The sequence below is a fragment of the Leuresthes tenuis genome, unplaced genomic scaffold (assembly GCF_036924035.1).
Source record: "Leuresthes tenuis unplaced genomic scaffold, fLeuTen1.0.hap1 SCAF_10, whole genome shotgun sequence".
In the NCBI taxonomy this organism is placed as follows: domain Eukaryota; kingdom Metazoa; phylum Chordata; class Actinopteri; order Atheriniformes; family Atherinopsidae; genus Leuresthes; species Leuresthes tenuis.
In genome coordinates, this window is record NW_027325364.1 from 1,123,382 (window position 1) to 1,142,507 (window position 19,126).

Sequence of the window (19,126 nt, forward strand, 5' to 3'; positions counted from 1 at the left end):
AAAGAAATGAGAACAAAAACGTCAAAGTGATGGGAAACAGAGCTGTAGATATTTACCTCTTGGCGCCACCTGCTGGAAATAATTAGTTTGTACAGATTTCAATAATTCCACGGGTTAAAATGTGAGATTATTTGGAGAAATTCTGAGAAAACGAAGTATTACGTGAAGTAATTTCTGTTTTTTTTCTTTAACAAAGTGTTGAAATTAAACAACAAGCGAATAAATCAGACCGACTCGGTCATTTTTATCATCTAATTTACTGTTTTTTGTCTGATTTAGTTTTTTTCTGCCTGGAAATAAAAGTCCAAAGCTTCTAAAAACTGAAAATCTCCCAGTTCATTAATAAACAGTAGAGCTGCAGATTATGACCAAAATCATAATCACGATCATTCATCATGTCTGGAAAAACATGGATTTTTATTGCAGCATTTATAAACAAACAAGTTTTAGTGAAAAATTAAACTTTAAATTAGAATAAATGATAAATAATGTGAAATTAAAACAAAAACCCAATCATTTTAAAGCACTAACTGTATTGATCTTTGGCCAAATGAAAAGTTATGGCTGTTATTCCTGCGTGTCTTTGGGAGGTGGATGGATCGGGTTCTGTAAAGGTTCTCTGGGTCGGTGCTGGACACGGACGGGATTTTGGGAATTAACATTAGCTTTGGCCTTCTTTCATATTTAGGTTAGTGATGTTTTTTCAGGTGGTTTAATAAATTGGTGGTGTTACTCTGGGGCACTCTTAGTAAATAACTTGTTCTTGTTTAACGTCACTTTCTCTGAATCCGACACAAGTCCAGACAATGGAAGTCAAGCTCCTCGCCGTCCCCACATGCTGCTGTATTCTTCTCGGCTTTCTCTTGCTCTCATAGACTGTCTAACCAGCTGCCTGCAGGCCGCCGCTTGTACTTCTTCTGCCGCCGGAAGCGGCCAGAGAAGCCGGAAGCGGCCAAAGGGGCGGGGCTTATATGTATCTCTCTATATATACATATATATATTATATATGTATACATAATAATCCATCCATTTTCCCTCTTTCACCATGGATCGTACTCTTGGCAGCCTTCTTCGTGTTTCTTTGTGTTTGCAGCTCTTTTTTTTCCGCCTTCGGAATCCAGATCGGCTCTGATTGGTTGTCGTCGCGTCGCGTCACTGCTCATTTGCATAAAGTTGAGCCTCTCTCAACTCACGAAGCTCACAACGCGCCGCTCATCGACGCCAGCTTACATTGAAAATGAACGGCAGCTGGCCGCTCACGCCGCTTTTGGTGACTGCGCGCTTGTTATTTCGGCAGCTTCATGAAGCCTTAACCATGCTGTCGCCCCCTGGTGGTTGGGGGACTACTGGTTCAGAACATGTGGTCAGATGCAGGCAGCAGAGCTGCTTTTTGAATGTAAATATCGTTGACGATCAGGTTCATTTAGTTGTGGCCACCAACATCGTGATCACGATCCAAATACGATTAATTGTGCATAATAAACAGTTAAATCAATACGAGGCGTTAAAGCAGAGAGCGACACGTCTGAATCTGGATGAAACATTTATTGATCACAGACTGCAGCAGCTGAGCTCCTGAAACTGTTTTTCTTCTTCTTTTTCTTCTTCTTCTCAACTAACCCAGTCAGCACATTTCTGTGCTGTGGGAAGAAAACTGCGGGAAAGGTTCAACCGCGAGGACACGGCTCAGGATTTAAATGGCTTAGAACGGTTTCAGTCCAGAAAATAAATCTGACAAATGTGCGATTTTTAGTTTTAGCACTAACCAACTTATTTACATTCAGAATTCTTTTCATTGGCTTATTCATCATTTAATATGGACTGAAATTAAATCCATAGATCTGCTTTGCATCCATTTTCTCGGTCTCCACGGTGACCATTTCTGCCCTCTGGCACTCTGAAGCACCAGAATGTTGCAGCAGCTGTTGGGTTTGTCCCTTCTGAGCTTCTGTAGCAACGCGGTTCAGAGGACGAGCGGCGCGCTGCTTTCATGGTGATAATGAAACGTTTTACAGTTTTCCGTCAACAGAAGTGGAACCTGTGATGTCGCGGTGTGGCCACCCGGCCGTCAGCATGAAGCTCCTTCTCGCCCTCCTGTGATTGGCTGCTGAGGTGTCGAAGGCCCTTTCGGTGAACGGGGGTCTTCAGACGTCTGGGACGGTCCAGCCCGTGGCGCCGAGTTCTGAGCCTCGTGCCTCCTCATGTGGCTGCGGAAGATTCTGGCTCCGCTCAGGTTCTTCTCACAGATGTTGCAGAAGTACGGCCGAGCGTCCGAGTGCACGTCCACGTGGTAGGTGAGCTCCAGGGCGCGGCTGAAGCTCTTGCTGCACAGCGGACACTGGTACCGGACGCCCGAGTGGGTGAGCTGGTGGTTCTTGAGCACGCACAGCTGTTTGAAGGTCTTCTGGCAGACGGGGCAGTGGTACGGCCGGGCGTCCGTGTGCAGCTGCTGGTGCCGGCGCAGGGCGTTGGAGAAGGTGAAGCTCTTGCCGCAGTGGGAGCAGGTGTAGGGTTTCTCTCCGGTGTGGATCCTCTGGTGCTCCGTCAGGTGGACATGCTGGATGAAGCTCTTCCTGCAGGTGGGACACTGGAAGGGCCGCTCTCCGGAGTGGACCCGCAGGTGCTTCTGCAGCGCCGACGCTTTGAAACAGTCCCGCCCGCAGACCGGGCAGCTGTGCTTGCTCTTGCTGTCAGAACCGCCGTCTGCGGGCGGGACTGGGCCGTCTGCGGGCGGTTCTGGGCCGTCTGCGGGCGGTTCTGGGCCGTCTGCGGGCGGTTCTGGGCCGTCTGCGGGCGGTTCTGGGCCGTCTGGGTCTGTTGAGACAGGAAGGAGGATCAGAAAGCCTGTCGTACAGCTCAAACACACCATCGGGCTCCTGAGAATGAGCCGGATTCAGAAGTTCTGTGCAGCAGTAACCGAGCTCATGACGGAATAAATCAGAAAGGATAAAAGAGGAGTTCTTCATCAGGACCTTTTCAGACAGAAACCTCCTGTGTTATTGGACCGTACCGTCGGGCGCCGGCCGCCACTGCTCCTCCTCTCCATCCGAGTTTATCAGACCGCCGACATCTCCCCCCTCACACGGTTCTGCGACAGCGTGGTGCCTGCCGTGGTCACCGGGCAGCGGTGGGGAGGCGGTGCAAAGGTCCTCTGAGTCCTGCAGGATTATTGGGTGAGAAAATGACTCATTTTAAGGAGCTAAACAGAGAACACGATGCATTAAAAGGCAGGAAGCGATAAACTCCAGCAGGTGACATTAATTCAGCTCAACACGAGCCCACACTGAACCGGTTTTATGGATTAGCTGCACTGGCAGCACCAGTTGGTCTTCTGAAGCTCTGGATTTGTGAAAACAGACAGATCTGGTCCGGAACCAGAGCTGAAACGGTGTGAAAAGGAGGAATCTACTCACCTGCGTGCGCCCGTCTTCCTTCTCGGCCTCATCAGTTCGCATGTGGAGCCAAAAGTCCTGAAACACAACAAACTGCGTTCTTTCTCCTGATTCCAGCTGTGGCTTTAGGCTCCGAGCATTTTAAACTGAGCTCAAAGACCTGAACCAGAACTGGTTCAGATGTGAAGGGGCTCGGATAAGAGGTGAAACACGCTCTCAGGGTGATGTGTGTTAAATAGGTTCTGAAGCGGCTCCCCAGGATCTCCTGAGGGTCACCTTGTCAGCAGGGTCTGCGATCAGCCCGTCCCTGATGTGGATCCTCATGTGTTTGCGCAGCAGGCAGGGCTTCAGGAAGCTCTTCGGACAGATGCTGCAGGGGTGAGGTCGGCCGGCCACGTGGCTCCTCTCGTGCACGCTCAGGCTGCCGGTGCTGGTGAAGGACTTCGTGCACACGGAGCAGCGCAGCAGAGTCTCAGCGTCTGTGACAGGAAACATGCAGAGGATGCAGACATCGGGTTCTGACCAGTACTGAACGACACTTCCTGTTCCCTCCAACACTAAAATACATGCAAATAAAACCATAAAAACATGGAAAAAGGCAGATTTTAACTCATTGTGAGCTTTGCATGAATCCAGTTTAAAGGCTAAACTGTTACATTCAACATGTTCCTGATATGGACCCGTCCAAAACCTTCTTCTCCTCACATATAAAGCTCCTAATGACCGAGCTCCATCACATCTTAAAGATCTCACAGTTGGATATTTCCCCAACAGAGCACTTTGCTCTCAGGCTGCAGGTTTCCTTGTGGTTCCCAGAGTTTCTAAAAGCAGAACGGGAGGCAGAGCCTTCAGTTATCAGGCCCCTAAAAGCAGAATGGGAGGCAGAGCCTTCAGTTATCAGGCCCCTAAAAGCAGAATGGGAGGCAGAGCCTTCAGTTATCAGGCCCCTAAAAGCAGAATGGGAGGCAGAGCCTTCAGTTATCAGGCCCCTAAAAGCAGAACGGGAGGCAGAGCCTTCAGTTATCAGGCCCCTAAAAGCAGAACGGGAGGCAGAGCCTTCAGTTATCAGGCCCCTAAAAGCAGAATGGGAGGCAGAGCCTTCAGTTATCAGGCCCATAAAAGCAGAATGGGAGGCAGAGCCTTCAGTTATCAGGCCCCTAAAAGCAGAATGGGAGGCAGAGCCTTCAGTTATCAGGCCCCTAAAAGCAGAATGGGAGGCAGAGCCTTCAGTTATCAGGCCCCTAAAAGCAGAATGGGAGGCAGAGCCTTCAGTTATCAGGCCCCTAAAAGCAGAATGGGAGGCAGAGCCTTCAGTTATCAGGCCCCTAAAAGCAGAATGGGAGGCAGAGCCTTCAGTTATCAGGCCCCTAAAAGCAGAATGGGAGGCAGAGCCTTCAGTTATCAGGCCCCTAAAAGCAGAATGGGAGGCAGAGCCTTCAGTTATCAGGCCCCTAAAAGCAGAATGGGAGGCAGAGCCTTCAGTTATCAGGCCCCTAAAAGCAGAATGGGAGGCAGAGCCTTCAGTTATCAGGCCCCTAAAAGCAGAATGGGAGGCAGAGCCTTCAGTTATCAGGCCCCTAAAAGCAGAATGGGAGGCAGAGCCTTCAGTTATCAGGCCCCTAAAAGCAGAATGGGAGGCAGAGCCTTCAGTTATCAGGCCCCTAAAAGCAGAATGGGAGGCAGAGCCTTCAGTTATCAGGCCCCTCTCTGTGGAACCAGCTGCCAGTTTGGCTTCAGGAAGCAGACCCCCTCTCTACCTTTAAGATCAGGCTGAAACTTTCCTTTCTCATAAAGCTTATAGCAACATTTACACCAACATTCTGATTTAAGACTTTACTCAAAGTAAGACACTCCCACGTAGACATTTCCAACCTACTCTTGATTCAGAAGTGTTGGCTAATTATCGACCAATTATAATAATTATCCAATCTCCCTTTTTTGTCTAAAGTTCTTGATAAAATAGTTTCAGCTCAACTTTGTGATCATTTACATAGAAATAATCTGTTTGAAGAGTTTCAGTCAGGATTCAGAGTGCATCATAGCACAGAAACAGCACTGGTGAAAGTTACCAATGATCTCCTGTTAGCCTCTGATAGCGGACTTGTTTCTGTGCTTGTCCTGTTGGATCTCAGTGCTGCATTTGATACGATCGATCACAGCATTCTGTTACAGAGACTTGAACATGTTATTGGGATTAAAGGAGCTGCATTAGGCTGCTTTAAGTCATATTTATCTGATAGATTCCAGTTTGTTCTTGTAAATGAAGAATCTTCCTCACACACCAGAGTAAGTCATGGAGTTCCTCAGGGTTCTGTGCTTGGACCGATTCTTTTTACTTTATACATGCTTCCATTAGGTAACATTATCAGACAGCATGGCATAAATTTCCATTGTTATGCTGATGATGCTCAGCTGTACTTGTCTATGAAACCAGATGAAACCTACAGGTTGGTCAGACTACAAGCCTGTCTTAAAGACATAAAGACCTGGATGACTCAGAACTGTCTGCTTTTAAATTCAGACAAAACTGAAGTTGTTCTCTTTGGACCTGAGCGCTTCAGGGAGAAACTGTCCTGTTATATAGTTACTCTAGATGGTATTTCCTTGGCTTCTAGTCCTACCGTGAGGAACCTTGGAGTTATTTCTGACCAGGATCTGTCCTCTGACTCACATATAAAACAGGTTTCTGTGAGAAGTTTATTTAGATTCAGCGTTTTTCTCACCGGTCAGTGAACGCACCGCTTCCTCTTCCTCCTCCTCACTTCTGTTCTCCACCTGCTGACGGTCGCTGCTTCCACCGAGCAGCTCGTCTGGTTTCTGTAACAAACACCAACAGGTAACATCCACCAGCTGAACCCTCACCACTCGTCCTTTTCCAGTTCTTCAGTCGTTAGAAACCGGTTCAACTCAGCAGGAAAAGATGTCTGATTCAGAGTTTAAATTATTGTTCCTCAGCAGGCAAACAGCTGAGGAGACAGCTGGTTACAAGCTGCTCCGAGCATTAAAACCTGGAAACCATCATCTTCCAGGAAGAACTGTGGAACTGTCTGCTGCTGCTCCTTTAGGATGAAACATCTTCTGCTTAAAGTAAAGCTTAAAGTAAAGAGTAAAGCGTAAAGCTTAAAGTAAAGGGTAAAGCTTAAAGTAAAGAGTAAAGCTTAAAGTAAAGAGTAAAGCTTAAAGTAAAGAGTAAAGCTTAAAGTAAAGGGTAAAGCTTAAAGTAAAGAGTAAAGAGTAAAGTAAAGAGTAAAGCTTAAAGTAAAGAGTAAAGCTTAAAGTAAAGAGTAAAGCTTAAAGTAAAGAGTAAAGCTTAAAGTAAAGAGTAAAGAGTAAAGTAAAGAGTAAAGCTTAAAGTAAAGAGTAAAGAGTAAAGTAAAGAGTAAAGCTTAAAGTAAAGAGTAAAGCTTAAAGTAAAGAGTAAAGAGTAAAGCTTAAAGTAAAGAGTAAAGCTTAAAGTAAAGAGTAAAGCTTAAAGTAAAGAGTAAAGCTTAAAGTAAAGGGTAAAGCTTAAAGTAAAGAGTAAAGCTTAAAGTAAAGAGTAAAGAGTAAAGCTTAAAGTAAAGAGTAAAGCTTAAAGTAAAGAGTAAAGCTTAAAGTAAAGAGTAAAGAGTAAAGTAAAGAGTAAAGCTTAAAGTAAAGAGTAAAGAGTAAAGTAAAGAGTAAAGCTTAAAGTAAAGAGTAAAGCTTAAAGTAAAGAGTAAAGAGTAAAGCTTAAAGTAAAGAGTAAAGCTTAAAGTAAAGAGTAAAGCTTAAAGTAAAGAGTAAAGCTTAAAGTAAAGGGTAAAGCTTAAAGTAAAGAGTAAAGCTTAAAGTAAAGGGTAAAGCTTAAAGTAAAGAGTAAAGCTTAAAGTAAAGAGTAAAGAGTAAAGCTTAAAGTAAAGAGTAAAGAGTAAAGTAAAGAGCAAAGCTTAAAGTAAAGAGCAAAGCTTAAAGTAAAGAGTAAAGAGTAAAGTAAAGAGCAAAGCTTAAAGTAAAGAGCAAAGCTTAAAGTAAAGAGTAAAGCTTAAAGTAAAGGGTAAAGCTTAAAGTAAAGAGTAAAGCTTAAAGTAAAGTAAAGAGTAAAGCTTAAAGTAAAGAGTAAAGAGTAAAGCTTAAAGTAAAGAGTAAAGAGTAAAGCTTAAAGTAAAGAGCAAAGCTTAAAGTAAAGAGTAAAGAGTAAAGTAAAGAGCAAAGCTTAAAGTAAAGAGCAAAGCTTAAAGTAAAGAGTAAAGCTTAAAGTAAAGGGTAAAGCTTAAAGTAAAGAGTAAAGCTTAAAGTAAAGTAAAGAGTAAAGCTTAAAGTAAAGAGTAAAGAGCAAAGCTTAAAGTAAAGAGTAAAGCTTAAAGTAAAGAGCAAAGCTTAAAGTAAAGAGCAAAGCTTAAAGTAAAGAGTAAAGAGTAAAGCTTAAAGTAAAGAGCAAAGCTTAAAGTAAAGAGTAAAGCTTAAAGTAAAGGGTAAAGCTTAAAGTAAAGAGTAAAGCTTAAAGTAAAGTAAAGAGTAAAGCTTAAAGTAAAGAGTAAAGAGTAAAGCTTAAAGTAAAGAGTAAAGAGCAAAGCTTAAAGTAAAGAGCAAAGCTTAAAGTAAAGAGCAAAGCTTAAAGTAAAGAGTAAAGAGTAAAGCTTAAAGTAAAGAGTAAAGCTTAAAGTAAAGAGCAAAGCTTAAAGTAAAGAGCAAAGCTTAAAGTAAAGAGTAAAGCTTAAAGTAAAGGGTAAAGCTTAAAGTAAAGAGTAAAGCTTAAAGTAAAGTAAAGAGTAAAGCTTAAAGTAAAGAGCAAAGCTTAAAGTAAAGAGTAAAGAGTAAAGCTTAAAGTAAAGAGCAAAGCTTAAAGTAAAGAGCAAAGCTTAAAGTAAAGAGTAAAGCTTAAAGTAAAGAGTAAAGAGCAAAGCTTAAAGTAAAGAGCAAAGCTTAAAGTAAAGAGTAAAGCTTAAAGTAAAGAGTAAAGCTTAAAGTAAAGGGTAAAGCTTAAAGTAAAGAGTAAAGCTTAAAGTAGAGTAAAGAGTAAAGTAAAGAGTAAAGCTTAAAGTAAAGAGCAAAGCTTAAAGTAAAGAGTAAAGCTTAAAGTAAAGAGTAAAGCTTAAAGTAAAGAGTAAAGAGTAAAGCTTAAAGTAAAGAGTAAAGCTTAAAGTAAAGAGTAAAGCTTAAAGTAAAGAGTAAAGCTTAAAGTAAAGAGTAAAGAGTAAAGCTTAAAGTAAAGAGTAAAGAGTAAAGCTTAAAGTAAAGAGTAAAGCTTAAAGTAAAGAGTAAAGCTTAAAGTAAAGAGTAAAGAGTAAAGCTTAAAGTAAAGAGCAAAGCTTAAAGTAAAGAGTAAAGCTTAAAGTAAAGAGTAAAGCTTAAAGTAAAGAGTAAAGCTTAAAGTAAAGAGTAAAGCTTAAAGTAAAGAGTTTCTTTGTGGTAACGTTTCTTCGGATGTCCTGAGAACAGAAGGATAAGCTCTGACATGGGCGGCAGGTGGAGGTGCTCACCTGTTCGTCCGCCCCTGGCGACCCGGCGCCAGGTGTTGCGGCGGCGGCGGCGCCACGCTGCTTCTTGTTGTGGATCTCCTGATGCTTCCTCAGCACTCTCTGAGCCGAGAATCGCTTCTTGCAGACGTCGCACTGGAACGGCTTCTCGCCGGTGTGGGTCCTCACGTGGTCGGCCAGCCGGGACGCCCTGGAGAATCCTCGCCCGCAGATGTCGCAGGGGAACTGCGGCGCGGCGTGGAGGAGCTGTTGGTGCTCCTCCAGCTGCTCGGCGGAGGGGAAATCTCTCTGGCAGAGGAAGCAGTGAAGAGGAGCTGGATCCTGAGGATCAAAGGAGTTTAACAGCAAACTAAATCTGAGCAGCTTCACAAATTCCGCAGGCGTGTCTTAACCCGGGTTCAGCCTCTCACCTCGCCAGCAGCGCCGCCCCCTTCTGAGGCGTGTCTCTGCAGGTGTTTCCTCAGCAGCCCCGGCCGGTTGAAGCTCTTCCCGCACAGCGAGCAGGGGTGCAGCTTCTGTCCCGTGTGGAGTCTGACGTGGTCCCTGAAGGACGAGGCGGAGGAGAACGCCTTCTGGCACAGCGAGCAGGAGTGCAGCTTCTGCTCCGCGTGGCTCCTCTGGTGGTCGATGAGGCCGTTCCTGGAGGCGAAGCGTTTGGGGCACAGCGAGCAGGAGAAGGGCTTCTCTCCGGTGTGCGTGCGTTCGTGTTGGACCAGATGGCGCCGCTGGACGAAGCCTCGCCCACACACGGAGCAGCGGTGCGGCTTCTCCGCGGCGTGCTGGAGGCGGTGCCTTCGCAGGCAGCCCGGCTGGGCGTAGCTCGCCCCGCAGTCCGGACAGGAGTACGGTTTCTCACCGGTGTGGACGCGCTGGTGGACGAACACGTTGATCTTCTTCGTGAAGCGTTTGCCGCACACGGAGCAGCTGTGCGGCTTGTAGCCAGAGTGGGACGCCACGTGATCCGCCAGCCGGGACGGGCGAGAAAACTCCCGGCCGCAGACGGAACATCGGTGGCGGCGTTTTGACCTCTGATCCGATGCAGGTTGTTCTGCTGTGGCGGGACTCGCTGTGTCAGCATCAGGCCCCCCGCCTGCAGGAAAACATTCAAATCTAAGCAGCAGACCTCCATCTTACCGGAGAAAACCAACAGGTCACCTGTGTTGGAAACTAAGCCCTGATTAGTTTAACTAAAACCGTTTACATCAACAAAGCTGCTGGACAGGAAATATTCTGATTTCTGCTGAGTAAAGAAGCTCCTCCTCCTCGATGGTTAACTTAACTAATTTGAGGGTTAACCAGCAGAAAACAGCTCCTCCTCCTCGATGGTTAACTTAACTAATCTGAAGGTTAACCAGCAGAAAACAGAAGGTTAACCAGCAGCAAACAGCTCCTCCTCATCAATGGTTAACTTAACTAATCTGAAGGTTAACCAGCAGAAAACAACTCCTCCTCATCGATGGTTAACTTAACTAATCTGAAGGTTAACCAGCAGAAAACAGCTCCTCCTCCTCGATGGTTAACTTAACTAATTTGAGGGTTAACCAGCAGAAAACAGCTCCTCCTCCTCGATGGTTAACTTAACTAATCTGAAGGTTAACCAGCAGAAAACAGCTCCTCCTCCTCGATGGTTAACTTAACTAATCTGAAGGTTAACCAGCAGAAAACAGAAGGTTAACCAGCAGCAAACAGCTCCTCCTCATCAATGGTTAACTTAACTAATCTGAAGGTTAACCAGCAGAAAACAACTCCTCCTCATCGATGGTTAACTTAACTAATCTGAAGGTTAACCAGCAGAAAACAGCTCCTCCTCCTCGATGGTTAACTTAACTAATCTGAAGGTTAACCAGCAGAAAACAGCTCCTCCTCCTCGATGGTTAACTTAACTAATCTGAAGGTTAACCAGCAGAAAACAGCTCCTCCTCCTCGATGGTTAACTTAACTAATCTGAAGGTTAACCAGCAGAAAACAGCTCCTCCTCATCGATGGTTAACTTAACTAATCTGAAGGTTAACCAGCAGAAAACAGAAGGTTAACCAGCAGAAAACAGCTCCTCCTCAGCGATGGTTAACTTAACTAATCTGAAGGTTAACCAGCAGAAAACAGCTCCTCCTCATCGATGGTTAACTTAACTAATCTGAAGGTTAACCAGCAGAAAACAGAAGGTTAACCAGCAGAAAACAGCTCCTCCTCAGCGATGGTTAACTTAACTAATCTGAAGGTTAACCAGCAGAAAACAGCTCCTCCTCCTCGATGGTTAACTTAACTAATCTGAAGTTTAACCAGCAGAAAACAGCTCCTCCTCCTCGATGGTTAACTTAACTAATCTGAAGGTTAACCAGCAGAAAATAGCTCCTCCTCCTCGATGGTTAACTTAACTAATCTGAAGGTTAACCAGCAGAAAACAGCTCCTCCTCCTCGATGGTTAACTTAACTAATCTGAAGGTTAACCAGCAGAAAACAGCTCCTCCTCGATGGTTAACTTAACTAATCTGAAGGTTAACCAGCAGAAAACAGCTCCTCCTCCTCGATGGTTAACTTAACTAATCTGAAGGTTAACCAGCAGAAAACAGCTTCTCCTCATCAATGGTTAACCAGCAGAAAACAGCTTCTCCTCATCGATGGTTAACTTAACTAATCTGAAGGTTAACCAGCAGAAAACAGCTCCTCCTCATCAACGGTTAACTTAACTAATCTGAAGATTAACCAGCAGAAAACAGCTCCTCCTCTTCGATGGTTAACTTAACTAATCTGAAGGTTAACCAGCAGAAAACAGCTCCTCCTCTTCGATGGTTAACTTAACTAATCTGAAGGTTAACCAGCAGAAAACAGCTCCTCCTCTTCGATGGTTAACTTAACTAATCTGAAGGTTAACCAGCAGAAAACAGCTCCTCCTCTTCGATGGTTAACTTAACTAATCTGAAGGTTAACCAGCAGAAAACAGCTCCTCCTCTTCGATGGTTAACTTAACTAATCTGAAGGTTAACCAGCAGAAAACAGCTCCTCCTCTTCGATGGTTAACTTAACTAATCTGAAGGTTAACCAGCAGAAAACAGCTCCTCCTCTTCGATGGTTAACTTAACTAATCTGAAGGTTAACCAGCAGAAAACAGCTCCTCCTCATCAATGGTTAACTTAACTAATCTGAAGGTTAACCAGCATAAAACAGCTCCTCCTCATCGACAGTTAACTTAACTAATCTGAAGGTTAACCAGCAGAAAACAGAAGGTTAACCAGCAGAAAACAGCTCCTCCTCATCGACAGTTAACTTAACTAATCTGAAGGTTAACCAGCAGAAAACAGCTCCTCCTCCTCGATGGTTAACTTAACTAATCTGAAGGTTAACCAGCAGAAAACAGCTCCTCCTCTTCGATGGTTAACTTAACTAATCTGAAGGTTAACCAGCAGAAAACAGCTCCTCCTCCTCGATGGTTAACTTAACTAATCTGAAGGTTAACCAGCAGAAAACAGCTCCTCCTCCTCGATGGTTAACTTAACTAATCTGAAGGTTAACCAGCAACAAACAGCTCCTCCTCTTCAATGGTTAACTTAACTAATCTGAAGGTTAACCAGCAACAAACAGCTCCTCCTCTTCAACGGTTAACTTAACTAATCTGAAGGTTAACCAGCAGAAAACAGCTCCTCCTCATCGATGGTTAACTTAACTAATCTGAAGGTTAACCAGCAGAAAACAGCTCCTCCTCCTCGATGGTTAACTTAACTAATCTGAAGGTTAACCAGCAACAAACAGCTCCTCCTCTTCAATGGTTAACTTAACTAATCTGAAGGTTAACCAGCAACAAACAGCTCCTCCTCTTCAACGGTTAACTTAACTAATCTGAAGGTTAACCAGCAGAAAACAGCTCCTCCTCCTCGATGGTTAACTTAACTAATCTGAAGGTTAACCAGCAGCAAACTTTCTGGAAAGCAGAGTACTTGAACATTAATTTGTTCTTTTGGGGGCTTTGTGAGCACCATCTTGGTGTGAGTAATGACCCCTGACCTCCAACAGGAAGCTGCTCACAGCCCTTTTGTGCTTCTTCCACCTTGACTCCATTCATCTCCTCTTCCTCCTGAAGGTGGATGCGTCTCCTCCAGACCTCTGAAACAGGCGGACACACAGTTAATGATCCTGCAGCATTCAGTATTAATGCAGAAATTAAAAAATCAGCTGCGTTTAATCTCAAAAACAGACTTTTTAGTTCAGAACCATCAGTTTGAAAGAACAGATTAATCAATAACCAAACCATGAAAACTGCAGACCCGGTGCGGCTCCTGTGGGTCGGATGAGTTCAGGTTCTGATAAAAATAATTAGTGAACTGGCAGCTCTATCAGATCAGTAATTATTGACTCATTTGAACCTTTTATAATCGCAGAATGATCTTTCGATCGTCTGAGACGCAGAAGTGACGCGTTTATCATCGATTCGACCAATCACAGAGAGAGGCGCAGGCAAGCGTTGGTTTATAATAGCAGCTAAATGACTGCTGACAGTTAGCTTATGAAGACTAAATTAAAACATTTATCGTTAACGTTCATTACCGAAGAGATGGAGCAAATAAACTGGCCTGAAAGATGAAAAACGACGCCTCTGGACGAGTGAGAATCTCCACAGCTGTTTGACTTTGGCTGAACTGTCAGCTGATGCTAACAGAAGCTCTTTGGGCTGTGATGCTAGCGCTGACCGAGATCGTTTCTGATTGGTGGAGAGCGAAAAGGGCCATTTCACCATTTTTACTGCATCAAGACCCCTTAAAACGACTTCCGTATCGAAACAATTTCCTAACCTATCAGATTTTTGCGCAGATAATAGAAATGATTTCAAACAAATTAATTATTTTCAATCTTCATTCCTTTTGTGAAGTTTTTTTGTACATAGACCACTTTATTTCATCTAAAAAACCTTGTAAAACTGAAGTACCCCAGAGTGGTGGGATGGAGCAGTTTATCAAACAGATAGTAGAACCAAAAAAAAAACCCCACACATTATGTGATTTATGTTTATTGCATTTGTGAAAAAAGGAGCATTTCACTGGGCTTTGTTCTGTTTTTTACTTATAAACCAGTTCAGACCAGGTCCAGATCAAAATCCAAACTGCTCAAATCTGTCCCACCTTATCTCAGACAGAAAAAGACTCTTTCAGCTTCTATTTCTGATCAGAGGAACTTTTATTTTTCACACTCCATACTGTCTTTAAATAGCTGTGAGATAAACTAGTCCAGAGCCTAAATAATGTGATTTCTGATGAAGGCTGTGAGCTGCTTCTCTCCTCTTCAGGTGTTACTGATGCTTCACTTTGGCTTCTCTGGATGGAAATCCCATTTCCTGCAGCTGCTTTCTTACAGTTCAGACAAACTCCTGCTTCTTCAGTTGAACATTTTCTGTTCTCAGACGTGTTGCTTTGAGTTTTCTGTCCCGACTCTTTGACCTGAACGTTTCCCTTTTACAAGCTTCTCATCTTCTTTGTTCTTGCTCTAAATCTCAGAGCAGCTGACTGGGAACATCCAACATCTTCTGCCTCTGAGCCGAGTTCCCTTCCTGGAGGAGTTTCTGATCCTTTCCACTGTTCCACGGACAGCTCTGTGGTCTGCTGTCAGTCAGCAGCTGGAACAGCTGGTTAAACTAGTGAAACGGCTGGTTAAACTAGTGAAATAGCTGGTTAAACTGGTGAAACAGCTGGTTAAACTCGTGAAACAGCTGGTTAAACTCAGGAAACAGCCGGTTAAACTGGTGAAACAGCTGGTTAAACTCAGGAAACAGCCGGTTAAACTGGTGAAACAGCTGGTTAAACTCAGGAAACAGCCGGTTAAACTCACGAAACAGCTGGTTAAACTAGTGAAACAGCTGGTTAAACTCACAAAACAGCTAGTTAAAGTCACGAAACAGCTGGTTAAACTAGTGAAACAGCTGGTTAAACTCACAAAACAGCTAGTTAAAGTCACGAAACAGCTGGTTAAACTCAGGAAACAGCCGGTTAAACTAGTGAAACAGCCGGTTAAAGTCAGGAAACAGCTGGTTAAACTCAGGAAACAGCTGGTTAAACTAGTGAAACAGCCGGTTAAGGTCAGGAAACAGCTGGTTAAACTAGGGAAACAGCTGGTTAAAGTCAGGAAACAGCTGGTTAAACTAGTGAAACAGCTGCTTAAAGTCAGGAAACAGCTGGTTAAAGTCAGGAAACAGCTGCTTAAACTGGTGAAACAGCTGGTTAAACTCACGAAACAGCTGGTTAAAGTCACGAAACAGCTGGTTAAACTAGTCAAACAGCTGGTTAAAGTCACGAAACAGCTGGGTAAACTCAGGAAACAGCCGGTTAAACTAGTGAAACAGCTGGTTAAACTCAGGAAACAGCCGGTTAAACTAGTGAAACAGCCGGTTAAAGTCAGGAAACAGCTGGTTAAACTCAGGAAACAGCTGGTTAAACTAGTGAAACAGCCGGTTAAGGTCAGGAAACAGCTGGTTAAACTAGTGAAACAGCTGGTTAAACTCAGGAAACAGCTGGTTAAAGTCAGGAAACAGCTGGTTAAAGTCAGGAAACAGCTGCTTAAACTAGTGAAACAGCTGCTTAAAGTCAGGAAACAGCTGGTTAAACTGGTGAAACAGCTGGTTAAAGTCAGGAAACAGCTGGTTAAACTAGGGAAACGGCTGGTTAAACTGGTGAAACAGCTGGTTAAACTCCTGAAACAGCTGGTTAAACTGGTGAAACAGCTGGTTAAAGTCAGGAAACAGCTGGTTAAACTGGTGAAACAGCTGGTTAAAGTCAGGAAACAGCTGGTTAAACTGGTGAAACAGCTGGTTAAACTCACGAAACAGCTGGTTAAACTGGTGAAACAGCTGGTTAAACTAGGGAAACAGCTGGTTAAAGTCAGGAAACAGCTGGTTAAACTGGTGAAACAGCTGGTTAAAGTCAGGAAACAGCTGGTTAAACTGGTGAAACAGCTGGTTAAACTCACGAAACAGCTGGTTAAACTGGTGAAACAGCTGGTTAAACTAGGGAAACAGCTGGTTAAAGTCAGGAAACAGCTGGTTAAACTGGTGAAACAGCTGGTTAAAGTCAGGAAACGGCTGGTTAAACTGGTGAAACAGCTGGTTAAACTCCTGAAACAGCTGGTTAAACTGGTGAAACAGCTGGTTAAAGTCAGGAAACAGCTGGTTAAACTGGTGAAACAGCTGGTTAAAGTCAGGAAACAGCTGGTTAAACTGGTGAAACAGCTGGTTAAACTCACGAAACAGCTGGTTAAACTGGTGAAACAGCTGGTTAAACTAGGGAAACAGCTGGTTAAAGTCAGGAAACAGCTGGTTAAACTGGTGAAACAGCTGGTTAAAGTCAGGAAACAGCTGGTTAAACTGGTGAAACAGCTGGTTAAACTCACGAAACAGCTGGTTAAACTGGTGAAACAGCTGTTAACTGCAGACTCATTTACATATTTACACTCATGCAGGTATTAGTTTTAGAAATGCAAGTTACAGGATGACTCCACACCTTTTTCTCTACTTGATCTAAGAAAAACATTTTTTCAAAGCCATTGTTTGACTGTTGAATAGTTTTGGGATGTTTCCAACAAAATAAAATAGATCAGGAACTAATCTATGCGTGGTGACTTCACTCGTTTTCATTTGACTCATTTTAAGGCATCTGTTCAGAGAACTGAAGAAACAACCCAGACTTCCATCAGCTTCTAACCATGATGTGTTTATTGTGGAGAAGATGGATGAACTGAGCAAAGAAAAAGAGAGAACCAGATGTTTTCCTCTGACATCACAGCTGGACCTCACTAACATCCGTCCCTGCTGGGCAGCAGCACACGTCTGGTCAGAGTTTAGGAACTTGTCTCATCACAGCAGCGTCTGTCTCTGCTTCTACTGCTTCTTCTTCACCACGTGGGCGCAGTCGTATTTGCCTCTGACCACCGTGAGTTTGACTCCGGGGAGGTCCTGCGTCCTCCCGCCCTGCACCAGCACCACATTGTGCTCCTGCAGGTTGTGTCCCTCCCCGGGGATGAACACCACCGCCTCCTTCCCATTGGACAGCCGCACCCGAGCACACTTCCTGTTGGCTGAGTTGGGCTTCTTGGGCTTACGGATCATGGTCTTCAGAACCACGGCTTTCAGCTGGGGCCGGCCGAACATGGCGCCCACAGACTTAGGGGGCAGTTTGGGTTTTCCCTGTCGGTGCATCTGGTTGAGGGTGGCCATGGTCCTGGAGAGGAGGGGGCCTGTCCAGGAGGAGGCGAGCTGGGATGCTGCAGAGGGGACAGCCGTGAACAGGTTGATACCCAACAATGATAAAACATGCCACCCCTCCCACCCCCATACACACATATACATGTACGACTGAGAAGAACTGACACACCGCTCTATGATCAGCCCTCATTCCTTTACATATAAAACAGGAAACAGCTGCAGCGAACACTGAAACATGAATATAAACACAGAATGAGGCAGAAAGGAGAGTTTTTACATCACTGAAGTGGCTTAACAAAAAAAACACTCCTCTGAAAATGCTCAGGTACAAGGACTGAACCGACCCTGGGTCGGGACTCTGCTTTCATTTGTGTAAGCAGGCCAGAATATTGACAGGCTCACCTTGAATCAGTGATGTCAGCGCTGGTCTCAGGCTCCATAATGACGACATCTCTGAAATCAAACAGGAAACGATAAAAAAAAAGGGTTTTTCTTCTTCTTTTAAACATCTCTTTGGATTTGTTTCAATGATTAACTTTTTGTCATCACCTTTAAATTGTGATGCAAACTTAAAAACCTGCATAATATCCAACAGTGTATTACCAATCAATCAACCAATCAGCATTTATTTATATTGCACCTTACAACAACAGTGTCTAATATCAAAGCTGCTTAAATAAAATACTCAACCAAAGTAAAAAATAAAGTAATTTCAGGATTTGTACGATTATTTAACAAAAAATCTAAGAAGTTCTGCCCTGCAAAACACTAAAAAAAGGAATAATTAACAATATATCTCAGATCAAGATCTCAGGGTGACCTCCTGAAATCCAACACAGTCACTCTGGCTGACTGACTTTCATCTTTGGATGATCCAGAGTTTCAGCCACAACTTCACCTGCTTCCACGGTGCTGTCAGAAGGCTGAAGAGGTGTTGAATTCCAGCAGCAATTTACACCTGCTGTGGGAGGTTTGACCTCCTCAAATTAACTCTGTGGGTTGAACACACATGCCGAAATATAAAGTAACTTCCAAGTATTTTAATAATATTCGAAGTTTTATTGATTAACCATCAGGGACTTACTTATAAGCTAAATCACTTCAATGTCATATTTTCTCAATGGAGTTTGGAGCGTTGCGCTCATGCAAACAGAACGGAGCTTTTTACCAAACTCACCGGAAAACGAAAAGATCACTAAACACTATTGAAATATTCTGTGAAATAACATTTTAAAAGTTTCTACCACAGACAACATAGCTAACGGCTTACGTTACGTAGCCTCCGGGACTCAACTCAGACGTTAAATTGTTATTGTGTAAATGTACGAACCTGCTCAGAGAATCCCGAATAAACCGTCAGAATTACGGAGAATACCCGGTTTAATAAGAATAACCTATAATCTCCGATTTCAAACCATTTATAACATTTTAAGTGAGGTAAACATCAAGGACTTCACAACACAGCGTGAACGTGACCCATATAAACCGGAAGTAATTCTTCAGCCAACCCGGAAGTGCTCCCGGAAGTCTTTCCGGGTTGGTTCGACATAAACAAAATAACACATTTTTAATTGAAGTTTATCCACAACGTCAAACCTTTTTTGGTAATGATTTTTGAAAGAAAGAAAAGCAAAGGCTGATGACAGTGACTGTTGGACTCTTTATTTGGGTTTACTGTCAAATAAACTAGATTATCTATTGTTTTAATAAATATTCTATCAATTTAAATGGAAATGAAAAGTTTGCCTTTTTTTGTGTAGCTCCATAGGGAAGTCAGAGTAAAGCCGCTGCTCTGGAGGAAGATGGATGGATGGATGGATGGATAGATGATGGATGGATAGATGATAAATAGATGGATGGATGGATGGATGGATGATGGATGGATGGATGATGGATGGATGGATGATAAATAGATGGATGGATGGATGATGGATGGATGGATGGATGGATGATGGATGGATGGATGGATGATAAATAGATGGATGGATGATGGATAAAATACAAACTTTTAAATTCTGTTTTTATTAATAGAAAATGTATCAAACATGATAGATGTCTTATTTATTTGACAGTTAACCCAAGGAAGGTTCAAGCTAGCGGCTACTGACAATGACTGA

The 19,126-nt window shown here is 43.6% G+C and overlaps 2 protein-coding genes across 3 annotated transcripts; both read right to left on the bottom strand.

Annotated features, from left to right (window-relative positions):
* Window positions 1-1,827: 1,827 nt before the first annotated feature.
* Window positions 1,828-13,559, bottom strand: LOC140315793 (uncharacterized). Its single transcript, XM_072393373.1, has 9 exons — window positions 13,370-13,559; window positions 12,830-12,928; window positions 9,241-9,920; window positions 8,834-9,151; window positions 6,116-6,209; window positions 3,669-3,871; window positions 3,414-3,470; window positions 3,011-3,158; window positions 1,828-2,814 (listed from the first exon to the last, which is right to left on the bottom strand). Exons 1-9 carry the CDS (start codon window positions 13,557-13,559, stop codon window positions 2,069-2,071), a joined length of 2,535 nt encoding a protein of 844 aa, XP_072249474.1. The 3' UTR covers window positions 1,828-2,068.
* Window positions 13,560-16,497: 2,938 nt separating this feature from the next.
* mrps12 (mitochondrial ribosomal protein S12) lies at window positions 16,498-18,499 on the bottom strand. Of its 2 annotated transcripts, XM_072393203.1 has the most exons (4): window positions 18,340-18,499; window positions 17,908-18,001; window positions 17,412-17,462; window positions 16,498-17,068 (listed from the first exon to the last, which is right to left on the bottom strand). In XM_072393203.1, the coding sequence occupies exons 3-4, from the start codon at window positions 17,458-17,460 to the stop codon at window positions 16,686-16,688; spliced, it is 432 nt and encodes a 143-aa protein (XP_072249304.1). In that variant the 5' UTR covers window positions 17,461-17,462; window positions 17,908-18,001; window positions 18,340-18,499; the 3' UTR covers window positions 16,498-16,685. The 2 variants fall into 2 exon arrangements, with proteins under 2 accessions (XP_072249304.1, XP_072249303.1); XM_072393202.1 differs by lacking the exon at window positions 17,908-18,001.
* Window positions 18,500-19,126: the final 627 nt, after the last annotated feature.

What these genes read in the sequence shown, in the direction of transcription:
- LOC140315793 (XM_072393373.1), bottom strand. Translation starts at nt 13,559, where the DNA reads ATGGTGAAATGGCCCTTTTCGCTCTCCACCAATCAGAAACGATCTCGG. An exon ending in TGAGCAGCTTCCTGTTGGAG is followed by an intron (nt 9,921 to 12,829) that starts GTCAGGGGTCAT and finishes GTTTTCCTGCAG; the next exon opens with GCGGGGGGCCTGATGCTGAC. An exon ending in GTGGCGGCCGGCGCCCGACG is followed by an intron (nt 2,815 to 3,010) that starts GTACGGTCCAAT and finishes CTGTCTCAACAG; the next exon opens with ACCCAGACGGCCCAGAACCG.
- mrps12 (XM_072393202.1), bottom strand. Translation starts at nt 17,460, where the DNA reads ATGTCGTCATTATGGAGCCTGAGACCAGCGCTGACATCACTGATTCAA. An exon ending in GCTGACATCACTGATTCAAG is followed by an intron (nt 17,069 to 17,411) that starts GTGAGCCTGTCA and finishes TCCCCTCTGCAG; the next exon opens with CATCCCAGCTCGCCTCCTCC.